The 27,067-nt window shown below is 43.2% G+C and overlaps 1 protein-coding gene across 3 annotated transcripts in view; it reads left to right on the top strand.

The window, feature by feature from the left end:
* DOCK2 (dedicator of cytokinesis 2) overlaps nt 1-27,067 on the top strand; it is a 1,177,826-nt gene that overhangs the window by 80,278 nt on the left and 1,070,481 nt on the right. For all 3 annotated transcript variants that reach the window (XM_044280877.1, XM_044280878.1, XM_044280879.1), the window contains exon 2: nt 5,009-5,092. In XM_044280877.1, the coding sequence (XP_044136812.1) occupies nt 5,009-5,092 (84 nt within the window). The remainder of the gene's footprint in view (nt 1-5,008; nt 5,093-27,067) is intronic.

Consider the following 27,067-nt stretch of genomic DNA (forward strand, 5'->3'; position numbering starts at 1 on the left):
TGGATTGTTGGAAGACGTTGCTGTTGGAGGGTGATTTGGTACCATTCTTTATTCATGGCTGTGTTTTTGGGCAAAATTGTGAGTGAGACCACTCTCTTGGATGAGAAGCAACCCCACACATGAATAGTCTCTGGATGCTTTACTGTTGGCATGACACAGGACTGATGGTAGCACTCACCTTTTCTTCTCCGGACGAGCCTTTATCCTGATGCCCCAAACAATCGCAAAGAGGCTTCTTCGGAGAATATGACTTTGACCCAGTCCTCAGCAGTCCTTTCACCATATTTTCTGCAGAAGATTAATCTGTCGCTGATATTTTTTTGGGAGAGAAGTGGCTTCTTTGCTGCCCTTCTTGACACCAGGCCATCTTCCAAAAGTCTTCGCTTCACTGTGCGTACGGATGCGCTTACACCTGCCTGCTGCCATTCCTGAGCAAGCTCTGCACTGGTGGCACTCTGATCCCGCAGCTGAATCCTCTTTAGGAGACGATCCTGGCACTTGCTGGACTTTCTTGGACGCCCTGAAGCCTGAACAAGAATTAAACCTCTTTCCTTGAAGTTCTTGATGATCCTATAAATTGTTGATTGAGGTGCAATCTTAGTAGCCACAATATCCTTGCCTGTGAAGCCATTTTAATGCAACGCAGTGATGGCTGCACGCGTTTCTTTGCAGGTCTCCATGGTTAACAATGGAAGAACAATGATTTCAAGCATCACCCTCCTTTTAACAGGTCAAGTCTACCATTTTAACCCAATCAGCCTGACATAATGATCTCCAGCCTTGTGCTCGTCAACATTCTCACCTGAGTTAACAAGACGATTACTGAAATGATCTCAGCAGGTCGTTTAATGACAGCAATGACATGCTGTGGAAAGGTTTTTTGGGGATTAAGTTAATTTTCATGGCAAAGAAGGACTATGCAATTCATCTGATCACTCTTCATAACATTCTGGAGTATATGCAAATTGCCATTATAAAAACTTAAGCAGCAACTTTTCCAATATTTATGTAATTCTCAAAACTTTTGGCCATGACTGTACAGCCAGTGACCGTGGTGCTCAGCCCAAAAGTGAAAAGTCTCAATAGATAACCAAATGTAGAAGAAAACATGAAAAATGAGGGCGGCACTCACCACTGCTGAATGAAATAAAATCCTTTATTCTTCATGGATAAAAGCGATTCAGCAGGAGCATAGCAGCAAAGTATCACAGACACAAGAGCGGCGATGGCCGCTTCGTGCAGATTCGTGCTTTGTCTGGCCTCTGACCTCACTGCGCTGGTATGCGTCAGAATTTATTGACACGGCGTCCGCTTGTTATGGCAACATAGATGCTTGTAAGTTAAACACTTAATTCTAAAATAAATGCTTGCAACAACACAAGGCATGCATAAAGGCAGGTAATGATAGCATAACTTAAACAAACACGCTTAAGTCCTTTCTATCATTAAGTCTGAGGGGACCGAGTGCGGCTGCTTTCATGATCCACCTAACCTCCCTCCTCAGGAGTGCACGGTGCCTGTCGCCCCCGTAGGGCATGTTCGGCTCTAGCCCTGAGAAGGTGAGGCAGTGCGGATTGCATCCATGTGAATTGCAGATGTTCTCATACAGCTTGGTGCCGCCTTTCCCGGTCCTTAAGGTGTTATGGTGCTCCCTGAACCTTTCAAAGAGAGGGTGTATAGTCTTACCAATGTAAAAAGCCCCACATATACATTTGACCAGATAAACAACGTAAGTACTTCTGCATATGATGAATTGTGTGACTACATGTGAGACACCTCCAAACGTGAGATATTTAAGCTGGCTGTTAAAACTACAAAAAGAGCAGAATCCACACTTATAATTGCCAGTCGGTCTATTCGAGGTTAACCAGTTATTTGCTGACCTTACTCGTATTCTACTCCTGACCAATTTGTCTTTAATAGTGTGGCACCTTCTGAAGGCTATTATAGGTCTGCTCCCAGTGTAGTTTGATGGACTAGTTTCATCTTTTAAAATATCTCAATTCTCATATATAATGCACTTTATCGACTCTATCGGCTATATTTGAATGTGAACACAAACCTATTATTGTTTGTATGTGTGTTGCATTTTGACCTACTCAGAAGCTATTCTTGTGAGAACGACTCTGCTTTTTTCCTAGCACTTTCTACTTCTCTCTCCATATACCCTCTGCAAAGCAGCCTATTTTTCAGACAAATAAATTGACTGTATGGAACAGATTTTTTGACATTCTTGTGGTGGAAGCTATTAAAATGCAGAAGCGAGTTGGGGCCTGATGGTTTACGGTAGCAAGCTGTCTGTAAACTGACTCCTTAAACGGATACCAGAACATCTTGTGTCCGTGATACTTTGCTGCTATGCTCCTGCTGAATCGCTTTTATCCATGAAGAATAAAGGATTTTATTTCATTCAGCAGTGGCGAGTGCCGCCCTCTTTCAAGTTTTCTTCTACAATTGGTTACATTGCTTTTATACTTAATATATGAAAATTAGATCTATCTAATCAATCATTTCTGTTCCTCCTGCTTTATAACATGCTTCCTGTAGATTGCACTGCATTTGTTTGAAATTGATGGCCTATCCTCAGGACTGTCAGCATCCCAGCCAATCAGATAAAGAGACAGTGATGCTCTATGAGCGCTGTGGCCTCTTCCTAGGCCAGTGACACAATACACAGTAGTGGCACAACTGCTATCCAATGGATGGCGCTGTGTTTGGTAAGTGGTGGGGAGGTTGTGGGTCTCATCGGAGCACCACTGTCCTCTTCAAACAGCTGATTGGTGGGCAGGGGCGGATTAAGTGCATCATAGGCCCGGGGCTGTTTCCCAAACTTGGGCCCCTTTCCTCTATTTATCAATGACACTGCGCCCCCTCCCCCATTCTGTGTTCTGACCCATAGGATCTTTTGATCCTTCTCCTCACACATGCTCAGCCCAGCACATCGAGTGTTTGAACATCAAAATGGTGGCTTGCTATTGTTCCTTCTCCTCACACATGCCCAGCCCAGCACATTGAGTGTTTGAACATCAAAATGGTGGATTACTATTGATCCTTCTCACAGGTGCCCAGCCCAGTACACCGAGTGTTTGAACATCAAAATGGTGGATTATTATTTTTTTGCGGTGCAGTTATATGTTCTTTTTTTGTTTATATTTTGATTATGTTTTTCATTGATAACAAGGAAAGGTAACATATACCAAGGTACAGGGCATGTAAGCCCAAGAAGTACACAGTGAATACATAGTGAGTACATGAGACATTATAATACAGCATTGTTGAGAAAGTACAATACAAGGATGGATATAAGACCCTACATATCTACTGTCTGAAGACTCGGACGCTTGCTCTGCTCACTGGCGAGGGCCCAGGAAGAGCTGTGGGTGGTATTTAACAACAGAACCTGCATAGGCTAAGGTGTAGCGGATATCTGGCTCACGCCATAGGGAGGCGAGGTGGATTTTAGGGGGAATCTATAGTTAGACTGTAATAACCATTTTTTGAGAAATGTGACGTGTGCGTGTTTCCCATGTGGAGTTGATCCATTTTCATGTGCCATTGTTCCATAGAGGGATTGGAACTTTGAAGCCAAAATCTAGGGAGCAAGAGGCGAGCTGCTATTAACATCTGTGTGAAGATGTGTGTATGATGTTCATCCGAGGTAATAGACAAAAGGGCCGATTGTGGGGATGTTTGGAGGGAGGTAAGACAAACCTTGTTGGCAAGAGAGAATATCTCGGACCACCACCTGGAAATTAGTGGGCAGGACCACCAAATGTGGAGGAACATACAGGGATTAATAATCCACCATTATGATCTCGGTGTGCTAGGCTAGGCACCTGTGAAGAGGAGATTTAATAATCCACCATTTTGATATTCAAACACTTGGTGTGCGATTAATAATCCACCATTTTGATGGTCAAACACACTTGGTGTTCTGGGCAGTGACAAAAGAGGCAGAGCAGCAGTGACAAAGAGACTAATGCCAGCAGCAGCCATTTCAGTCAGATTAGAGCCAAAGCTGCAGAATGGCTGTAATCTGACTAAAATGGCTGCTGCTGGCCTCAGTGAGCCTCTCAGCCACTACTGCTCTCAGTGCCTCTGCTCTATCACACTCATACAGCCCACTTCCCTGCCCTACTGCAATCATTAACAATCATTTAAATTTACTATGGAGGCTGGAGCTTTGGCTGCTGCTCACTCTGGCAGCTGTTGTAAGGTCCTCCTTGAGTCCTTGATGTTTTCTTGTAGTTGCCACTTGCCGCCCACAGACCCAGCCCACGGTCTAATGAAGCTGACTGGCAAGTGGCACTGAGAAGAGAGGGGCAGGCATTAGTTAGGTCACAGTCTGGGCGGGCATATCGGTGGCTGGCATGTATAAGGAGCTTCGCCTTCTGTGCAGAGGAGCTGCTGTGAGTGACTGAGTCACGTGCCAGGCCCGCTCTGAATCCTCCTCACTCTTCCGCCTAGCTTCCACCGGACGGGCGTGGAGCCGCGGTACCCGGCTGTTACTGCAGCAGGCATCTCGTAAGTGAAGTGTTGCTAGATTTACACTGGTGGCGCAAAATGGTGCGTTTGGTATGGTGAATCGGCGATGGGCCCTTCACTCACCCTGGGCTCGGGGCTGCCCACCCAAATGCCCCTATTATAATCCGCCACTGTCTGTGGGGGTGCCTGAAGTTGGACCCCTGCCCATCTGATATTGATGACCTATCCTGAGGATAGGTCATCAATATTAAAATCCCAGAAAACCCCTTTTAAGTGGTCTGCTGTCTCCACTGGAGTGTTAGAATTGTGGTAATTGTGGTAGATTGCTAGAATTCTTACTCGATAAACTTTACTTCTAAAATTGTACAATTTTGTTAACCTTTGCATGAAGGTGGAATCATGTTTTTAATTTTAGCAATGACCATTAGATGGCAGTCCAAGCCAAGAACAGTGCAAAAGAACATGGATGGACTATATATTTGCTTTGGGGTTTTTTTTAACATTTTTTTTTTTTTCTTCACAGCAATTTGTAGTTTTACAAGCCAAGGATCCCCACAAATTTCCCTTCAAATTGGAGATGTAGTCCACATATTAGAGTCTTGTGAAGGTGAGTATTATTTATTTTGCTTAAGTTATAAAATATTACTTTGCATATTTTATTTGTAACCAGCTCAGTAAAAAAATGCATTTGTGTGGCATTCATTTCTTGTTCCTATATAGTGATGACTAGAAATGAGAGAAGTTATAAAAAAAAATTGATTTGGTTGCTTTGCAGAATTTCGCAAAGAAATTTGATTTGTGACGAATTACTTTGTCACAAAGCGTATTTCTTTGTATGTAGTGTGCGAAATGACGGGGAACAGCGATTGCACCCCCCCCATCATTGAACCCCTCAGATGCCGCGTTTATAGCTGATCACATCATCTGATAGTAATAACATAGTGTAAAATTCCCAAAAATACAAACAGCAGCAGAATTGTGTAAAAGTAAGATTGGAATTTAACATCAAGCGACTGCCTCATATTTAATCATGTAATGTTAGCCCTGCTGTTTGTTGACTCTAGTAGATAAATGGAAGGTTTTATCTTGGGGATGCTTTGTTTTGTTTAGTGCTGCAACTTGGCAGGTGAAAAAAAGCACATATACAGAGATTTATTTAAGAGAAACCTTCTTTGAGGGCAGAATAAATCAGTAACAGACGCCAAAGATTCAAGTGGATTGTACTTACTAGGGATGAGTGACACCCGCCACTTTACATTTAAAATTCAGTACACTAGAAAACAGGGCAGGGAAGATGAAGATGGAGAGTCAAATGTCCCCAGGTGGGGCCTAGGCTTTTAGGTTTGTCCACAATGCTTTTCAGTCAGCTTTACAGCCAATCAGGAGGGAATATATTGGCTAGTATATCGGGTTCTTCATTATGTCTAAAGCACAGACACCATTGTGAGCTCAGCCACTGATGTGATAGGAAATATCTGCCATGTCACGGCCAGACGCCATTTAGACACACCAGTGAGGAAGATAAATTTAGTTAGGCAGAGTGAGTTACTAGGTAGAAAAGTTTAATAGGGTCAGTTAATGTACTGTGTTTCAGTAGCAAGAGTTTGGGCTGTTTATTACTTCATGTGTTGCCAGAGACGGATGAAAATGTACTCCACTGGGAAATGTCCCTTTAGGCCGAGTGCCTTTTACTATGCAGTGGGCTGCCGGCCCTGGTGCGCTCTTGTCCTGTACGCTATCATTATCATAATGAAAGTGCAAGCGGGTGTAATAAAGATGTGTAATAAAGACTGTAGCACACATCGCAGGCCGAGAGTAGCCATTATCAATGACCGTGTATGATAATGAGAGCACATCAGGGCCGATTTAGTAGCATAACTGTGCAAAATGGGTTACTAGGAGTTGAACAGCTCATGTGCTGCGCTGACATAGTTAACAAGACAGCTCTGATCCGGGAAGGAAAGGGTTAACTCAGGTGCTGCTACTCCCTGCAATGTTGTGACCCTGGGTACCAGGAATGAAGGACAACCAATTCAGCCAATAAAAAATTAGCAGGCAAGTCAGGACAGTCAATCACATGTGAGACTCTTTGTGAGGAATATGGAGTATGATTCCATTCCTGCCATATGCTCCAGGAGTGGGCAGAGGAAATCAAGCTCCACAGGGGGGCCCTGCTTCAAAGCTAGCAGATGGCAGAACCTCTACCAGTCCACCAGTGTTTACAACTTTTTGCACTTCCATTCAGCCAGCCAGGAACCCAGCTAATGAAACAGGAAAAGCGTCCCTGCAGGGGGTCTAAGCCATTCACCACTTCACTCAGATTATCAGACAGGTTGGAGACGGCAGTTCATAAGGAATTATGAATCGCCTGTGCATTACATACATAAACCAGATACACATTTGTGTCCCTGTATCCACGATGAACAGGCCCATGGTCATAGTCTGGCGTTAGAAGGCCAGGGAAGGGAGATATACATATCTCCCCACAGAAACTAAATAACGGTACCATGCTTGCACTCTACTTGTAGCCAGAACCCAGGCGGGTCTGTTGGTCCCAGAACAATCTCCCTGTGACCTTCTGGTCTGGTGCTATGAACCCTAAAGTGTTTTGTAGGCCATTGAGCTGCCAGGATCAGCAGGGGGGGGGGGCCCTTCCCAGAGGCGGGAAGAGAAGGGGCTGGCTACAGTTTAAAAGGCTCGTGCCAGCAAGCGGGTGTGTATTTTCTCTGAAAGCGGGTCACATCGTGTCATGTGTTTAGAGGGACCTGCAACTGGCTGACATCACTGCCTCGATGTGAATACAGCTAAGAACTCATCACAATCCAAAGGACTCATATATCTGGTAAACTGACTTATTGTTCTGCTTAACTCTGTTGTACCCTATTACCTGTATTTGTAACCTCAGACCACTGTATATATTCTTAGTGTGTATAGTGTCATTTCTAGTGACCCCGTAAGGCAATTAAATATATCATTTAATCTTGTGCTGTCTTGTATCTCAATCACGAATCCCCACGTCCGTGTTTTGGCCTAGTAATACATCACGCTTACCCTATATAATCCCATTAGCGGACCGGGCTTATATCAAACAAGAAACTGGTGGCAGTCTTCCTGGGCTGAGAACCCGCTGTTTCACTGGGGCAGTGAAAAGGCTCTCTCAGCTTGTTTCCTTTCTGTTCACGTGTGTACAGGAGGAGTCTGTGAAAACTGTACCAAGCCTGACCTTACACGTTCCTCCAGGAGGGTGTAATGTCACCTTGGTAACTAGTGACCATACCGCTGAAGGTCTTTGCTTTGCAAAATAAGAAAATGATGTCCGACTGAAGGTGCCAAAAACTGAAGAAAATTAAGGAGCACTCCACAGGCACATCTTGCCTGCTCGGTAGTAAGGCCACTTACTTGGTAGGACACAGAGGATTTGTGCCGTGTTCACAATGCCAATGCAGTGGTAGTGGATCTGGCTGTCACAGTCAAACATTTCCTCATACTATTGCTCCCTAGGGCCGTGTAGAGAAAGGAGTGCATACCCTTTCTTCCCCCAGAGCACACACTGATGTTTGGGTTCCTGCCTGATTTTAGGTGTGGTGCCTGTGATGTTGAGTGTATGGATGCAAGGCAGGGCATGTACAGTGCAATAATATTGTTCCAACTGTGCACAGTGCAATTCTTCCCAGATAACGATGTATGGATTGAGGCAATAATAGGAGTTATGGCTCTCTTCCCTTTCTAGCTGTCTCAACCTCTTTCTGCAGTATCGAAGGTGGTTAATCGTACTTTGGCAATGATGGAAGTAATGTCAGGGTTTTAGAGATACAACTGGCTGGGTTGTGTGAAGAGTGTCCTAACAATGTCCCTCACTGCAGTAAAGTCTTAACAGCTTTTGGTAGCAGGTTACCTTACTGACCCCAATGCTCAGCCATGCAGACTCTAGTTCTCTCTTTTGTCTTATTCCTTCTCTGCTTCTGTAAATTATGCAGAGACCGATGAATCTCTGTAGCTTTTTGGACCTAAGAAGAGGGAGTACAAGTCACAGCTTCCTCTCCCTTCCAGACTCTCCCTATCACTGACTAGAGCTAGTGTGGAGCCAGTCCACACCTGACCTTCTACAAGGGAAAAGCCATGACTGTTAACTTTGGCTGTGCCATCCATATATGGTTATACTGGGTGCAATACATAGCATGACATAACATAAAGAAACAAATAATTTGCAGATACCCACTTGTTCTTGTATACTAAAACTGTATCTGGCGATCAAGAAGATTCACATGGTAAATCCAGGAAAGAGTGGATTTAAAGGAGAGCATGTGTAATTTAATGTAGATAAAAGCCTGCAGCTCACATATATCTTGAGGATGTAGAGACCACTGGTGAGTCAAACACAGCTATCCAATACGGTTCTTTCAGAGAGCTAAAAGGTAAGGACTATTATCCTGCAAAGATGCATTTGTCAACAGAATTGTAGGAAATAAATGGGAGGCACTAGACTCTGCATAGCATGTGTTCAATGGCATGGTGAGCCCAGAGAAACTAAATGGAACAGCAAAAGGTGTCCAAGGTAGGAATTAATATTTTGGCCCTTTTGGCTCTACCATTTTTGCTGATAGAGCTAGCAATAAGCTAGTCAGACTTTCCTGTGACAATTAATTTTCTTACAGGCTACAAAAGGGAACTGGACTTTGAAGAAGGGCTAGCTTTATGTGGGTCCTTGGGTGAGTCACAGTGGACCCACATAACCTGAGTCTTATCACACTTCCGTGGCAATTCTGCAGCAATATTTGCATGTGTTACAGATTTTTTTGTGTAAAATTTGCACCATAGATCCACAGTTCCTCAACCTCTTTCATCCTACCAGTACACTGTATGATAGTAATACCACCAGTGATATTTTTGTCATGGTTCTTGCTGCATTTTATATTATAACTATATGACCTAAAAATATGTCATTTTCAATAAAGAACACCAAATCAAAATTCTCACATGTGAAGGCAGCTGTATTCAACTGTTTTTTTTGCAAATTTTCTTGTATTGCTGTAAAATGTCGCTGCTGTGTGTGCTATTCAGATAGCCAAAATAATTAGTTTTTGCCTTCCCACATATTCATAGCCATACATTTATTATTTTTGGGTCAACATCGCTACATGAGGTTTTGTTTTTTGTGTGGCAGGCTGTACTTTTTTTTTTTAGGCTTCATTTTGCTATAAGAATTTTATTAATATTAACTTTGAACATGGTTTATGCAGAAAAAAATATAATTGTGCCATTTTTCATGTGTTAAGTTATTATTGTACATGTAGAATACAGAATGTTGTGCTTCAGCATTTTTAAACACCTATTTGGCGCTCCACACCGGGTGCCTCTGTCAGGGGGTGCCAGAGCCTAGAACAGGCATCCTCAAACTGTGGCCCTCCAGCTGCTGTAAAACTACAAGCTCCCACAATGCCCTGCTGTAAACTGATACCTGTAGGCTGTTCGGGCATGCTGGGAGTTGTAGTTTTGCAACAGCTGGAGGGCCGCAGTTTGAAGATGCCTGGCCTAGAAGCAATGAGCGCTTTCATCAATATAGAAGAAGCGTTCATTGCTGGAGAGCTGGGAGCTGCAGTCCTGTCACTCGGCTCCTGCTCTCTGTCTCTCCCACACTGAATGCTGAAGCAGGGAGACTTCTCCCTGCTCCACCATTCAGTGTGCAGTTGTAAGACCCAGGAAAGCGACAACACACAGCTTTGTACCAAACAGAAACTTTACTAAAACAGTAATATAGAAATAACAATGTGAAGGTGCACCAAAGATCTTATACGCAGGGCCCACAGTCACTGTCCCTGTCCGGTTGGACAGACCTATCGCAATGGCGTGCACAGCAGAGCCTGAAAGTCAATACTGCGCCTCAGAACAATTCTGTAAAGCCTGCCAAGAATACATGTCCTAACTAACTATTTGCAGGCCTAAACTTAGTCTATGATGCTTCAGGCGCCACTAGTATAAGGTGAACGGATTTACTGGCTTGCGTCCGTTCTGTGTCAGAGGATGTCTTTTAAAAGAGAGGATCACCAGGCCCCAAGTCCTCATGCGGCCTTGCTTGGTAATTAAACTTCTGTTAAAATGCTGTAAACAATCCTCCGGGAACAATCCCTTTTCCAAAAGCAGGATCTAGGTGAGGGACAATGACCAGTCCCCCTCCACAGTGTCCCTGAACACTCCAGGACACTCTGATGCCAGGATGGAACTGGTTCAATTATGCATAGCATTATACAGGAAGAGCTGTTCCACAATCTCACACAGGCACGGATCGCAATACAGGCCTGTGTGGGAGGAGCCTGCAGCCCGAGAATCTGCCTAAGCTCCACCCACACCGTGCTGCAGAGCGATCTGTGTCTGCAGGGGAGAGAGGACTGTGAGCTTCAGGAACGGGACAAGGTGAGTAGTTTTTGTTACCTTTTTTTCTACCATGGAGGGGGCACAGAGAGCAATACTACTACAAAGGGGGCACAGAGGGCAATACTACTGAAAAGGATGCACAGAGGGGGCACAGAGGGAATTACTACTATTTCGGGGGCATAATTGGCATTACTACTATGGGGGGCACAATGTACATTATTACCATGGAGGGGGCACAGAGGGCAAGACTATTGCGAAGGGGGCACAGAGGGCAATACTACTGCAAAGGGGGCTGTAGAGGGAAGGGTGATATTAGAATATATATATATATATATATGTAAATATGTCATATATTTTTGTGGTCATGGCTACGGCCAAGAGATATCCGAAGAAACCTGGGGAGAGAAACAACGGGAACAACCTAACCCAGCTAGGCGTGTCTTAGCTGACCTGACTAAATGGCTTGTTGTGTGCCCTAAGCCATGATCGTGGGTAGGCCTATAAGTGGGCATACCCTGTGGAAATGAGAAGATAAGGGATGGAGGGTGGGGCACCTGAAAACACACACCTGTAAATGAGGGTGTGGCTTGTATATGAAGAGCCTCTGCCCCTCCCACAAATGCAGGCTGACTAATCAGCCTTACCAACTTGTGGTCATGGCTACGGCCAAGAGATATCCGAAGAACCCTAGGGAGAGAAACAACGGGAACAACCTAACCCAGCTAGGTGTGTCTTAGCTGACCTGACTAAATGGCTTGTTGTGTGCCCTAAGCCATGATCGTGGATAGGCCTATAAGTGGGCAAAAAACCAAGCCAAGTAGGGTAGAAAAGGAATTTGAATGGCATGTGCAAACTAATCCCCAAGGCAACTGCAAGGCTTCCAGGATCTAGAGCGAAAATCTGGGGTATATGAGGCAAGACCAGTAGGAGACCTACAACTCATCTTGTGGATGACAAGGTCAGAGACATGATGCTCAATATTGCGGATACTGCACCAAAGCGGAATGGAGGACTGGGAATACATTGTGAAATGGATCATAAAAACCAACTGAAACTTGTAAAGTTTGGTTCTAGTGCGAGTACTGGCAATGCCCTAGCGTCAGGAGATCGTGGGACCGAAACCTAACTGCCTAGACTATGCAGGAATGAGGGCCAAAAAGAACCATGTAGATTGGAAGAGAATCCTTGAAGAGTTCCCCAGACAACAGCTCTCCGCGCGTTGCTCTACTGTGCGCCCCTGAGAATAGTTTTTACGCTTGAGACGTGAAGACCGACCTACTATCTGAATCTTCTACCGTGAGGAAATGCTGGACCTTGTCCAAAATCCGATTCAACATGGTTGTAGGGAGTCGGAGGTTAGTGCGGCAAGAAACTATGAAGCCATAATATACAAGATTCTCTCTATGCCCTCCCATGAGTGAGGGAATGCAATGCAATGAAGCTACTGGCGAAAATGAATTCCTGGTCGTGGTAAAAAGGCAAAGACTTTGCGCGGGAACCCGGTTGACAAGATATGATCGACTACGATCAGAGACTGTAATGCTAGAGGTAAATGCCCTACTTGTTCTTCCTCTGGCAGGACCTGAACGAAAGCATGAACAATTGAAGAAAGACGAAATATCTGCGTAAGACATGACAATGATGCTGTAGGGCAAACCGGACCAGTTTGCGGTCAAAACATAAAGTGAGCGATCAACATGGATTATTAGGAAATGAGGGAAGCAGGTATGAATGCGATACATAGGGGCCAAATCAGCCTAGATGCACCTGAAAACACACGCCTGTGAGTGAGGGTGTGGCTCGTATATGAAGAGCCTCTGCCCCTCCCACAAATGCAGGCTGACTAATCAGCCTAGTTCTGTTATGATGTGGGCGTGTGTGATGCCATGGTGTGGCATCTGGGGGGATGCTCTCATTTACACCTTTGGCAGGAACTCCTTTAATTCCTTTGTCTGTACAGATCCTGAGCTAGCCTCAGGGGGCCAACTGGCAGTTCAAGCATTCCGTCACACTCCCATGATGATGTCATCACCCTCCTGTTGAAGAGGGGGAAGGTGGGCTGCTTTTGGGATTATATTAGCCCAAGCCAGGACAAAGGCTCTTGGGACTGAACAACAAACAGAGACACATGGGAGCAGCTCCATGAAGGAAGAGAGGCAGAGCCCCACATGCCCCTGGAGATGGCTGAGTAACCCTTTCCCTCTAGCATTGCAGTACCCCTAATACCCCTAATTTACCCCTATTCACCCCTGGCCTGCATTGGGTTAACCCTTACCCTGCAGTTAACCCCTTTCTGGACTGATCCTGTCCTGCAAAGCATTAGCCCCTGCAAACCCCTGCTGAACCCCTTGTACCCCGTAGGGACAGTGAGTAGCCAGGCAGGTGGGTTGCTGATATAAGTATGAATGTATGTAAGTGTATTGTATAGATAGTGTGTGTGGGGTGGAATTGGGAATTGTGCATTGTGTAGTGTAGTGTAGTTAGGTTTGTATTGTGTTTAATAATTTTGTTTATTGTAGTACTACTGTTACATTACTGTGGTGTGCGTCTAAGTATATCTATTTTTATCCATTGATCTATAAATAGATATAGCATATTATTGGAATTGTGTAGTTGTATTGTGTAATAAATACTTTATTGTTCATAATACAGTGTGTAGTGTTTTTAGTAGTCGCCGCCCTAGTATAGTGATAGTAAGTCACATGTAGTGTATATGCAATCAGTTAGTTAGCTAGAGAGTATAGCTAGGTATCTATTTTAGGTATAAATAGATGACTCACGCCTATTTATGAATATTAATTATTGGTATTATCCAAAATATCAATAGTCAATATTTCCTTTAACATAATTAACATAGTTAACTAGTCAATCAATTAGCTAACATAGTTTGTGATTTTCTATTATTTAGGCATAAATAGGCGGAGTCATCAAAAGACGACTCACACCTATTTATGAATATTAATTATTGAGATTTGCATAAATATCAATAATTAATATTCCCTTTAACAGGGGCACAGAGGGAAATACTACCATAAATGGGATACAATGGGCATTACTACTGTGAAGGGGGCACAATGGGCATTACTGCTGTGAAGGGGGCACAATGGGCATTATTGTTATGGAGAGGGCATTACTATTATGAAAGGGGCACTATTACTATGAAGGGGTACAGAGGACATTGATGGTATCAAGGGGGCACAATGGGTATTATAACTATGAAGGGGGCACAGATATGACATTAATACTGTGAAAGGGGCACATAGAGGGCATAAAGAGGGCATAACTACTCGGAGGGAGACACAATGTGTGCATAACTACTGTGAAGGGGGCACAATGAAGGGATAATTACTTTAAGGGGCCTAATGTGTGCATAACTACTGTCAAAGTTGTACTGTGAGGGCATAAATACTGTGAGGGAGCACAGTGTGGGCATAACAACCGTGAGGGGGCACAATATGGGTATCACTACCCTGAGGGGGTACATATCTGGACAAAACTACTGTGAAGGCTGTACCATGAGGGCAATACTACTGTGAGGGAGGGGGGTGCCAGAGAAAGAACCAGTCCCGGGTGCCAAACACCCAAGGCACGCCACTGTTCCTGCTAGTATCCTGCAAAGGTGTATGTTCTGTTTTACTGTGTACCAACTTTCTGCTAAGTTTACTGGATTCTGACTCTGCTGCCTGACCTGTGCCTATTCTCCATATTGATCCTTCGTTGCCTGCCCCGACTGTGGACCATTCACCATATAGCATGTATTCCACCAGCCCCGACTTTGGCCTGTCCCTGAGTGATTTTGCCTAACCCCTTGATGATCTGCAAAGTGTCTCTGACCCCCTTGGTCACCTGTCAATCATACAGAGGTTACTTCAGGAGATAGCAGCCTATGGTTTCCCAGCTGCAAAATCCAGATCCCTATACAGGGGTTACCAGATTAATACCAGAGGTCTGCCCAGATAACTCCTTTAATATTAGCCCAGTCAAATGTACAGTGGTTCCACACCCACTGCCATAAGTTTGCTCAGGACATGGAACCCACTGGCCTGCCTAAGATGGGCCTGCCAGAAATAGATAAGCAACTGGTTACTCACAGCATGGTCACCAGGAGCAACTGCTGCAGTACCTTCTGTCTTCTGCACCCCCTGCCTTGAAACCTATACAACTGGACAAGGTCCAAATGACTGAGGAGGAGTATAAGCATAGATGCAGCAGAGACTTATGCATGTACTGTATTGTGGAGTCAAAGGAAACCATGTGCGTATGTAACATCCCAGAGTATGTCACTAAACTCTGTCTCCCTACTACAACATGTTAGGTGTATATTTATTGTCATCTTGTGTAATCTAACATTGGATTTTCCTGTATATATATTTTATGCCTGTTTCATATATCATGCTGTAATTTCCCTGTACACCATCAGGTGGCGCCAATGTGTGATCAGGTATATAGCCAGTTTAGTATATCTAGGCCTGGAATAGTTCATTCCAGCCTAGTTTCCCCTGTCTGAGCAGAAGTGGGCTGTTCCCGTGTCCTGTCTCATGAGGAGGAGAAGGAAGTTAAGTTAGTGTACCAGCCACCCCTGCTGGGGTAGGTTGTGTTGGTAGGAGCTCCCAGTTACACGGATCCCAACCTAGGATCCAGCCTCGGCTGAGGCCAAAGATCCATCCTCCCAGCCTGAGTCATCTACCTCAGCTGGTGACAAGCAAGCAACCCTCCAGAACTACAGCTCTCCAGGACGACATCATTCCCTGTGAGCCAAGCTGTGAGTACATACCCAGAGTCCAGGAGAAGCCAAATTCCTCCTCAGCTAGTCAGGCCCATACCAAGCAGAAGACCGACAGAGCAGAAGATAGCTACCTGCCAGATTCACTAGGCATATGACAAGAAGCAGAATACATATAAATTCCTGCCCCATATTGCCAATACCTTCTGGGACCTAAAGACTTATGCTGCAACTCATATGGATATCTGTTGCTATACAGTAAAGACAAGTTGGATTATATCTCCTGTCTGGATCTCAATCATTCCTCAATTACTCCTATTAACAACACTCAATTTATTGCAAGTGAGCCAGGATCCAGGAGTCCAGCCATACCAAGGTAGGAGACACCGTTAATACTACCATATCTGCTATACAGATACATTATCCCCCTCTGGCATTCCTCACCTAGTACGTGAGTTATAACATCTTAAAGGGCCCTGCTACAGTACCTGCGCAAGCTGCAATTGGCGTCACAAACTACTCATAACTATATCCATACATATCCTGACCCACTACATCATTGGCCATTGTACCAGTGTCCTGCTCATTGCACGTATCTGTCATTTCAAAGCAGGAAATTCCAGTGCCTTGTGTCAACTAGTGAGAGGACCCTGAGTGAAGTTCTCTCCAAAGTTAACACTTCCTGTATCCCTGCCTTGAGATGAGACTTGGTATACTGTGCAGCCCTTTGGCTTGGCAGGAAACTTCCTGCATCAGGCCTTGGTGATCCAACACCACATAACCACCATGTGCCTGAAGAATTGCTTGGTAGTGACATCCATAAATGGAAAGGCACTCACAGAATATATAAAAATGCAATCAAGTTGGCCCTGTATGGGGAAGTGTGTGAACGAATAGCTGTTTTAATGGCTTGCTGTCATTAGAAAGTATACAATAATAGCACTAGGTTATCATAAACAGGTTACACATCAGAAAATACAAGTCTAAACATAAGAATGTAATAAAGTCTCCTCTGGATAGATCATCAGCATCTGATCGGCGGGGGTTCGACACCCAGGACCCCTGTCGATCAGCTGTTCGAGAAGGCAGCGACACTCCAGCAGCACCGCAGCCTTCTCACTGTTTACCGCTGGCCCAGTGACATCACGACTAGTATCAACTGGCCTGGGCGGGGCTAAGCTCTGTTCACTTGAATGAACGGTCAGATGCTGATGATCTATCTAGAGGATAGATCATCAGTTAAAACTAACTGCAGAACCCCTTTAAGGCACCTTCCCTTGTAGGAGTTTGTCTGAGCAATGGATATTCTAGCGTGCTACTGTCCTGCAAAGGTGTCTGTTCTCTTGTCTGTCCATTTACTGGCTTCCTGCCCTTTAACTAGATTCTGACACTCCGCTGCCTGACCTGACCTGTGCCTGTCCTACATATTGACCCTTTTCTGCCTGCCCTGACCTTGGACTATTTACCATACAGGACGTATTCAGCCAGCCCTGACCTTGACCTGTTTGTGAATGTGATTTTGCCTGACCCCTTGAGGCTCATTTCCATATATTAAAAACATATGAACATGGAACCAACAGAGATTCTGCTGCTAAGCGCACAATAACAGGTCAGCCATTTTCATAGGTACAAATCTGCTGACGGATGCCCTTTAACAGCATTTGGAGAGCATTTAGCGATATGCTTTACAGTAGCCCCTGGAGCCATAGAGACAATGGTGGACATTTGTTATGGTCTTTACACGCAAAATTTGGGACTTTACCCTCTTTTTGTCACTTTCTAGGAGTGGTGAGAAAAGGGGGCATAGCAAGGGTTTGAGAAGGCAGGGCCAGAAGGCTCAGTACATATATCTGCATTCACTCCAGTATCTAGTCTGAATTAAAGGGTTTGATCAGCCGTTAGGGGTGTTGCTAGGGTCTCAAAAGATCCGGGGCCCAAGCCCCAATGCATATGGCCCAATTCTTTAAGTCGACCAACCGACCCCTAAGCCCGCTATAGCTATACAGCAGCATGTACCTCTCTCACACCCAGTTCCTCCCAGGTGACGTCTCCTCTGATGTAGATCTTCTCTGTCATCATCTTTTCCATTCGGTCCGGACAACTTCTCTCAGCCGCGCATTATCTATACAGAGTGTGACACACAGACATCTTAGCTTCCTCATTTTTCTATACCCCCCAAATACTATCCTGAAGAAAAATGAGTGCCCACCATAGTAATAGTGCTCCTCATAGTCCCACCAATAGTAATTAATTCTAGAATGCCCTCATTAGTAATACTGCTCCTTACAGTGCCCCCAACTGTGATAATGCTCCCCATAAGTGCCCCCATTAGTTGAAGAGCCTTCCAGTATTAATAATGCTCTTACAGAGCCCCTAGTAGAAATAAGGCCCCCCTATTGTTCCCCCAGGGGTAATAAAGCTATCTACTGACCCCTCAGTAGTAAAAAGACCCCCACAGTGCTCTTAGTAGAAATAAGCAGATCTATAAGTCCATCCTATAGAGCTCCTAGTAGTAATAAGAACGCCTAATGTCTCCTGGATTTAAAATGCTCCCACAGTGCCCCCAGTATTTATAATGCCTCCTACTGTTATAATGCTCACCCTGAAGTGCCCCAGTATTTATATCTCCCCCTACTTTTATAATGCTCCCACAGTGTCCCCAGTATTTATATCACCCCCTACTGTTATAATGCTCGCTCTGAGGCCCTCCCAGTATTTATAATGCCCCCACTGTAGTTATATTCCTCTGTCCTCAAAAATTATTCGTCAGCCCCTCCACCATTCAGTCCCATGTAAATAACATTATTTCCCTTCTCCGCCATATACCATCACTACCATCTCTCAGCCCCTCCAATATACAGTCCCATGTAAATAACATCCCTTTATATCTTTATCTACAGCCGCCTCTAAAATACAGTCCCATGTAAATAAAAGCACACCATCTCTCCTGCCCCCCTCAATATACAGTCCCACATAAATAACATTACCCCCTCCCCAGCCGCCTTCAACATACAGTCCCATGTAAATAAAACCAACCCCTCCCCAGCCACCTCCAACATGCAGTCCCATGTAAATCACATTACCCCTCAACATTTAGTCCCATGTAAATAACATCACTCCAGCCCACTGTCCCATGTAAATACTGTAACTTCCCTCCCTTCAGCACTAACATACAGTCCCAGTTAAATATTTACAACTCCCAACATTACTCTGCCTCTCACACTGAGTAATCTACCCCTTCATTTACCTCTCCTCATGTAGCAGACCTCACCACAGCTTCCCAGGACTTCTCTTCATTGCTGAGCCGTCCTCTCCTGCACTGGTCACATGACAGTGACATAATCGCAGGTCCTTTTCAGCTACTGCATTTAGCACTAATCACATGACCTGATGTCATCACAGGTCCTTCAGCTCTTGCAGGGCATTAGATTCAATCCTGAGGATGGCAATACAGTTGTATCTAGCAGGCAGGCAGTACATTGGGGCCTGGGACAAAACTTCAGTGGCACATGGGGGCGGAGCTGGGGAGGGATGCCGCTGCATCTGTGGCAGTGATGGCAGTGGAACGCCGTCTCCATGCCGACTCCATGCTGACACGCTGAGCCACCAATGGTATGCTGGTTTTGTTATATTTAATATAGGTCAGCTGTGTGAGATCAGCTGGACCTAACCTCTTTTTAACCCTTCACTTGCTGTATGCACTCGCACTTTACTTTGTCTATTTATATATAGACCGATATCATGTATTCACACTTTATTATAACTGTAATCATGGAAACACTGTATGTATCTAATGTAATTATGCATGCACTATATTGATTGTGTTATATTTGATTATGTAAACATATGTTGTAATCTCTTGTTACACTGAATGGTTAACTGTTCACTCTTATCACATGACTGGATAGGGGTATTTATACCCATGTGTGACACTATTGTAATGCTTGACAAAGGCTCCATTGTGTGGGCTGAAACGTTGCCAGGGAATAAACAGGTCATCAACCTTCACCACAGTTGGAGGGCTGCCTATTCTTTGGATATACTATACTTGAGGAAAGGCTGTCCACCTTCCCATAGGAGTTGCACCTGAACTTCTTTTTTTCACTGTGCTGCTGTTAATTTTGTATATATATATACACTCACCTAAAGAATTATTAGGAACACCATACTTATACGGTGTTGGACCCCCTTTTGCCTTCAGAACTGCCTTAATTCAACATGGCATTGATTCAACAAGGTGCTGATAGCATTCTTTATAAATGTTGGCCCAAATTAATAGGATAGCATCTTGTAGTTGATGGAGATTTGAGGGCTGCACATCCAGGGCACGAAGCTCCCATTCCACCACATCCCAAAGATGCTCTATTGGGTTGAGATCTGGTGACTGTGGGGGCCATTTTAGTACAGTGAACTCATTGTCATGTTCAAGAAACCAATTTGAAATGATTTGAGCTTTGTGACATGGTGCATTATCCTGCTGGAAGTAGCCATCAGAGGATGGGTACATAGTGGTCATGAAGGGATGGACATGGTCAGAAACAATGCTCAGGTAGCCCGTGGCATTTAAACGATGGCCAATTGGCACTAATGGGCCTAAAGTGTGCCCAGCAAACATCCCCCACACCATTACACCACCACCACCAGCCTGCACAGTGGTAACAAGGCATGATGGATACATGTTCTCATTCTGTTTACGCCAAATTCGGACTCTACCATTTGAATGTCTCAACAGAAATCGAGACTCATCAGACCAGGCAACATTTATCCAGTCTTCAACAGTCCAATTTTGGTGAGCTCGTGCAAATTGTAGCCTCTTTTTCCTATTTGTAGTGGAGATGAGTGGTACCCAGTGGGGTCTTCTGCTGTTGTAGCCCATCCGCCTCAAGGTTGTGCGTGTTGTGGCTTCACAAATGCTTTGCTGCATACCTCGGTTGTAACGAGTGGTTATTTCAGTCAACGTTACTCTTCTATCAGCTTGAATCAGTCGGCCCATTCTCCTCTGACCTTTAGCATCAACAAGGCATTTTCGCCCACAGGAATGCCGCATACTGGATGTTTTTCCCTTTTCACACCATTCTTTGTAAACCCTAGAAATGGTTGTGCGTGAAAATCCCAGTAACTGAGCAGATTGTGAAATACTCAGACCGGCCCGTCTGGCACCAACAACCATGCTCAAAATTGCTTAAATCACCTTTCTTTCCCATTCTGACATTCAGTTTGGAGTTCAGGAGATTATCTTGACCAGGTCCACAACCCTACATGCATTGAAGCAACTGCCATGTGATTGGTTGACTAGATAATCGCATTAATGAGAAATAGAACAGGTGTTCCTAATAATTCTTTAGGTGAGTGTATATGTATATGTGTATATATATATATATATATATATATATATAAATAAAAATAATTGATGTATGGCTAAATATACTGCAATTCTTTGCAGTATAGCTATATTTGCTACTACCTTAGTTTACTGTGTACCACACCACACAACAATGAAATTAAATAAATAAAAATTTGGGGGAGAGATATGAGAAACCGTATTGATACCGCATGGGTCTCACAGCGTTTTGTGGTGCAATGGAAGCAGGGACCATTTATATGAAAGCCTATATAAAATCATGCGTATGAAGGATTGCTCTAATGTATTGTATGATATGTTTTTAAAGTATTTTTTAGAGAATTTTAATTAATTGTCTTATCCTTTGCATTACCATAGTGGCCAAAATGTTTAAATAAGATGGTACATAATAAATTATAGGAGTACTAAAAAATATTTATCAGTTATATAATGACGCAAATGGAATGAAATTGAGGAAATTATCCACAAAAAATCTACATTGGGTCTTAGAGAAGACCAAAACACCCTATATAAGGGGTGATTTTATCGGGGACTGAGAACCACTGAGGAAAGGGTCATTTAGAACCCCGAAACGCATTTGTTCAAGGATCCCCCAGACATATTGGACCTTTATTGGATATGAATTTTTTGTGTGCTAATTAACCCACAAGAAATTGTCCAGCGTGCGATGAGTGGAAATTTACTGCACTACCACAAGCTACAGCATCAGTAGACACGTGCAAACAGCCACCAGCGCGGAAGTCGTACGGATAGAGCTTGCAAGACACCGGTCTCCAGTTTCATAAGAGAGGTGTCCAGAGCGACAAAGGGGTATTCAGCAGGCACGGTAAGCACTTTTCCTAACTGCACACCAACAAGATCGCACATTTGAAAAGCGCAGCATTCAGAATAGTTCAGCGGGACGCCGCTGACTTGTAAGTATAGCGGGACGCCGCTAAACTCTTGCTTACCGAGATTATACCAAAGCAATATATTTGGAGTATGTACTATTGACTAAGACTGTCTATACCATCCATGAGTATTCTGGAAACAGTAGCATAGGTTTGATGCCGATATATACCATCATTGGAAGCAAAGTTTACCACTAAGCGACCATTGCTGGTTGACTTTGGGGGCATTGTCCTTAGTGAAGACGCACATTATAGGACTACTGTACCATCTTATTTATTCACACACTGCATTTTCTTATCATCAATTTTGGGCTGATTATTTTTAGGCTATTTTATTTCATCCATTGTTGCATATTATATGTATGGTAATATTTTATGATTTTATGAGTATATTGAATTCTATATGTCCCCAGTATATTGAGTGTGCCTGGCTACCCAATATTATTCCAGTTTTTCTTTCCAAGAGGAAGGGTGATTCCTCTTAACTGTAAGCACCTCCTATCATTGGTTTGTGTGTCACTCCTGTGCGCTACATTTGTCCAAGTGTATATATATATATATATATATATATATATACATACACGCACGCACACACGCACACACATATATACACATATACTAGCAGAAAGACCCGGCTTCGCATGGGTATATTTCATCTATTTAATTTTATGTTTCCGTGTGTCATAAAAAGATAGTTTCCCCATAACAGTGATATCTACAGTACCCGCCCCTTTAACAATGATCTCCACAGTGCCCGCCCCTTTAACATTAACCTCCACAATAGCAGCCCCTTTAACAATGACCTTTAATGTGCCCGCCCCTTTAACAGTGCCTGCCCCTTTTAACAGTGACCTTCACAGTGACTGCCCCTTTAACAGTGACTTTCACAGTGACCGCCCCTTTAACAGTGACTTTCACAGTGACCGCCCCTTTAGCAGTGACCCCCACAGTGCCCGTCCCTTTAACAGTGACCCCCACAGTGCCCGCCCCTTTAAGCAGTCAAGAAAAATGGCTGGGTTGTTATGGAAACCTGGAGTAAAACTGTGTTTATGGCAGTTTGGAATTGAAGAGAAAGACTTGCAGGCTTATATTGACTAATGTGGGTCATTTTTGGGCAATATTTCAGGAACGGTATGTCCTAGAGAGCTTTGGTGAAGATCGGTCCAGTCATTTGGTCACACATAAAGAACGTCCAGACAGACAGACACTCATATATACATACATATATATATATATATATATATATAATCATATAAAATCAATCACAATAGTGGCATGCACATAAAAAGGAAAGGAGGGTACAGTGGTCATGTAGTAAATAGTTTCGTATAACAGATGGGAGTGGTGGGCTGTAATTGGAGCAGAAATGTCCATTCAATTGTTTCACATGCATTCCACTATGGAAAGCATGATGTCATTTCCTCCTAGATATCCAGGGCTAAGCATATCTAATGTTTGCATAATATAGATATAATAGATCAGGGCCAATAAGTATAAACTAATTACAGAGATCCGATTCCCCCATATAACTAAATAAGGGCAATTTAAATAATTAGTTCCTTGCAGAGTTGCGCTCGGCTGTGGAATGCATACCGAACCTCTGGCATGCGTTCAAAAGCAGCTTGCTCGAAGTATCGTGAGACTTCACGAACATCAGTCCGGGATCAGCATACTGCCGTTGTTCAGTTATATTTCCCTACCTCGTGAGATTTCCATACCCTCGTTACTTCTGCACCGGACATGACGTGAGGGGGTGTGCCGGAGGTGTGGTGCGCCACACAGGAGCACAACGATGGGGTAGGGAAATTTCACATCAGAGTTAGCTGGACACCGACCAACACTGTGCATGTGCCTGGAGCTTCACCAGCGGTTAGCGTAGGGAAAAAGTACAGGCCAGTGTGCATGCGCGGTGATCGGATGGATGTTCTCAGCTGAAAACCGAACAACACTGCGCATGCGCTGGGAGCCTCACCAGCGGTTAGGGTAAGGAAAAAGCACTGGCCCCTAATTTTTCTGAGAGCATTCATCCTACACCATTGTTGTGCGCCTGCGCGTCGCGCCACATCTCCGGCACACCTGCTCACATCATGTCCGGTGTGGCCTGGTCACAGCAGGAAGTGACGAGGGTAGGGAAATCTCAAGGGTAGGGAAATATGACCGAACACCGTCCCATATTGTAGCGCACGGCACAAAGACCCATGGACTATATCAGGGACAAAACATATCAGTTATTTCTACATATATTGTCAAGGGCTATATGGAATATATAATGATTGATTAAAAATATTGATTTTGAATAATACACCAGATTACATAAATAAATGAAGTGAAGGTGCAAATTATACCAGTGAATGTGAAAGTGATCATGCAAAATGAAAAAAAGTATTAATATAAACACTCATGATCAAATAATGACAAAGCAAACCACTATTATGCAGACAATACATATTAATTCCATATTGTAAGCGTACTGATTCATGATTAAATACATAACTATGAAAAATAAAAAAATAAAAATGAATTATTAAAAAATACCAATGCAGTGATATACACAAACCAAATTCATGTAAAAATAATACTACTATAACAAAGCATTATGAAGTGGACAAAATCATAATAATTAGTGGTACACTATAATATACAAATAAATAAATAGATCATATAGAATTAATAAAATCAATTCATAATAAGGTGTAATAATTAGTAAATCAATAAATCACGACCCGTGCTTAGCACATATCAAAATATATATAAAAAAATATATTTTTAAAAATGTTAAACTCTTTTAAGACTTTAAGTCCATAAATAAATTATTCTTCACAATGTAGGGGAAACAGAACATAGAGCCTATATAATTTGAGGAGGATTACAGAGAGTTGCAATACGTGCATATATACACAGTCACCAAATTGTCCAATCTCTCTAGAAAAACAAGAGATGTATACATATACTGTATGTAGAGAAATATGAACACACGTGTGTTTATGTATATATATAGATATATATATGAACATGCACAAATATATATCAAAGGGGGAGAGAAAAGAAATAAAGAGTGAAACAAGAAAAAAATCAACAAGAGAGAATCGGCGTAATATGACATGAAAACATAGACAACAACTATAGAAATGTAGCAAAACTGAGATTGTCATTCAAGCTACAGGGTGTGACCTTGTCCAGTTGGAAAATCCATTTGGCCTCTTTTTGTGTCAACAGGCTTTTCCAATCACCTTCTCTCTTACTTACAAGAACCCTGTTGATCCCTCTTACCTTCAATAGTGAGCTATTGCACTTGTGATGGACTTTAAAATGGTAGAGAATCATCTTGAGTTTTGTCAGATCGTCCTCTTTGGCCGATTCAATGTCTAGAACATGTTCTCTTGTTCGTCTCTTAAGTTCATGTGAGGTTAATCTCACATATAGAAGGTTACATGGACATATATTATTGACCCCAATAGGTTGTAGTTTGCATATTTTTGGGGGGGAACTTTACCACAGGGCGTAAAACTGGGAGAGTTACTTACTGAGAAGGATCTGGGTATATTAATAATATAGTAACATAGTATATATGTCCGAAAAAAAGACATCCAGTTCGTCCTGTTATCCTGCAAGTTGATCCAGAGGAAGGCAAAAAAAACTGAGGTAGAAGCCAATTTTCCCCACTTAAGGGGGCAAAAGAAATTCCTTCCCGACTCCAATCAGGCAATCATAATAATTCCCTGTATCGATGACCCCTTCTCTAGTAGCTATAGCCTGTAATATTATTAAGATCCAGAAATACGTCCAGGCCCCTCTTGAATTCCTTTATTGTACTCACCATCACCACCTCCTCAGGCAGAGAGTTCCATAGTCTCACTTCTCTTACCATAAAGAATCCTTTTCTATGTTTGTGTACAAACCACCTTTCCTCCAGACGCAGAGGATGTCCCCTCGTCACAGTCACAGTCCTGGGGATAAATAGATGATTGGAGAGATCTCTGTACTGACCCCTGATATATTTATACATAGTAATTAGATCTCCCCTCAATCGTCTTTTTTCTAAAGTGAATAACCCTAATGTTGATAATCTTTTAGGGTACTGTAGTCCAACCATTCGTTATTCCTTTAGTTGCCCTCCTCTGAACCCTCTCCAGCCTATGCTATGGCTGCCTTGTTCACAGGAGCCGAGAACTGTACACAGTACTCCATGTGTGGTCTGACCAGCGAGTTGTAAAGTGATAGGATTATGGGGATTACACAAGAAAAGAGAAATAAATACAATACAGTGCAGTGATAAGAATGTAACTTACTGCAGTCCCCTCCTAAAGTCCCTGAATCTGAAGTTACGTAATCTAAAGTCACATACTTAATACAAACACACACTTAAAAATCGAACACGCAAACGCTCACAAACTCACGTTATTTGCCTGCTTGTATAAATGCAGATCTCAAACAAGCCTGCTTTTTTCCCCCTCTGGATTCAAAGGACTGAGCTGTCCTCATGACTGGCTATTTGACATCTCCTAATTAGACAGCCACACTCTAATTACTCACCTGTTCAACACTCTGGAGAAGGAAGAGAAAAATAAAATAAAATAAAATGTGATCACAGTATACTCTCGGCTTCTATGCAATAAACCTGTCAGCAAAAGTGAGTAAGAGTGTACAGTAAAGTCAGGCACAGCCACTCAGCACAATGCACACAAATAATTTAGCTCTCACAGATACTCCCTCCCTCACCTAATCTAAAGTCACACACTACGCGAACTCTCACAAACTCACATTATTTGCCTGCTTGTATAAATGCAGATCTCAAACCAGCCTGCTTTTTCTTTCTCTGGATTCAAATGGATCATAGATTATAAAGTAAATAACAGCATGCAATGCCAGTCATCTGCCTCTAAGACCAATAGAATTTTGTCTTGTATTAAAAGAGGTATGGACTGTCGCAGCAGGGATGTAATATTTTCACTCTACAAAGCATTGGTATGGGACTACGCGGTTCAGTTTGGGCATAAGTTCAAAAAATGGATTCTCTGGAGTTAGAAAACCTGCAAAGGGGATCAACTAAATTCATAAAGGGCCTGGAATATCTTGGCTATGATCAAAGATTATAAGAACTGAATTTGTTTAGTTTTGAAAAAAGATGTCTAAGGGGGGGGGGGGGGACGACATAATTAACCTGTACAAATATATAAACAGACTATGCAAAAAATATATATCTAAGGAAGCTGCTCTGTGTTTAACCCCTTCAAA

Source organism: Bufo gargarizans, chromosome 2 (assembly GCF_014858855.1).
Source record: "Bufo gargarizans isolate SCDJY-AF-19 chromosome 2, ASM1485885v1, whole genome shotgun sequence".
NCBI lineage: Eukaryota > Metazoa > Chordata > Amphibia > Anura > Bufonidae > Bufo > Bufo gargarizans.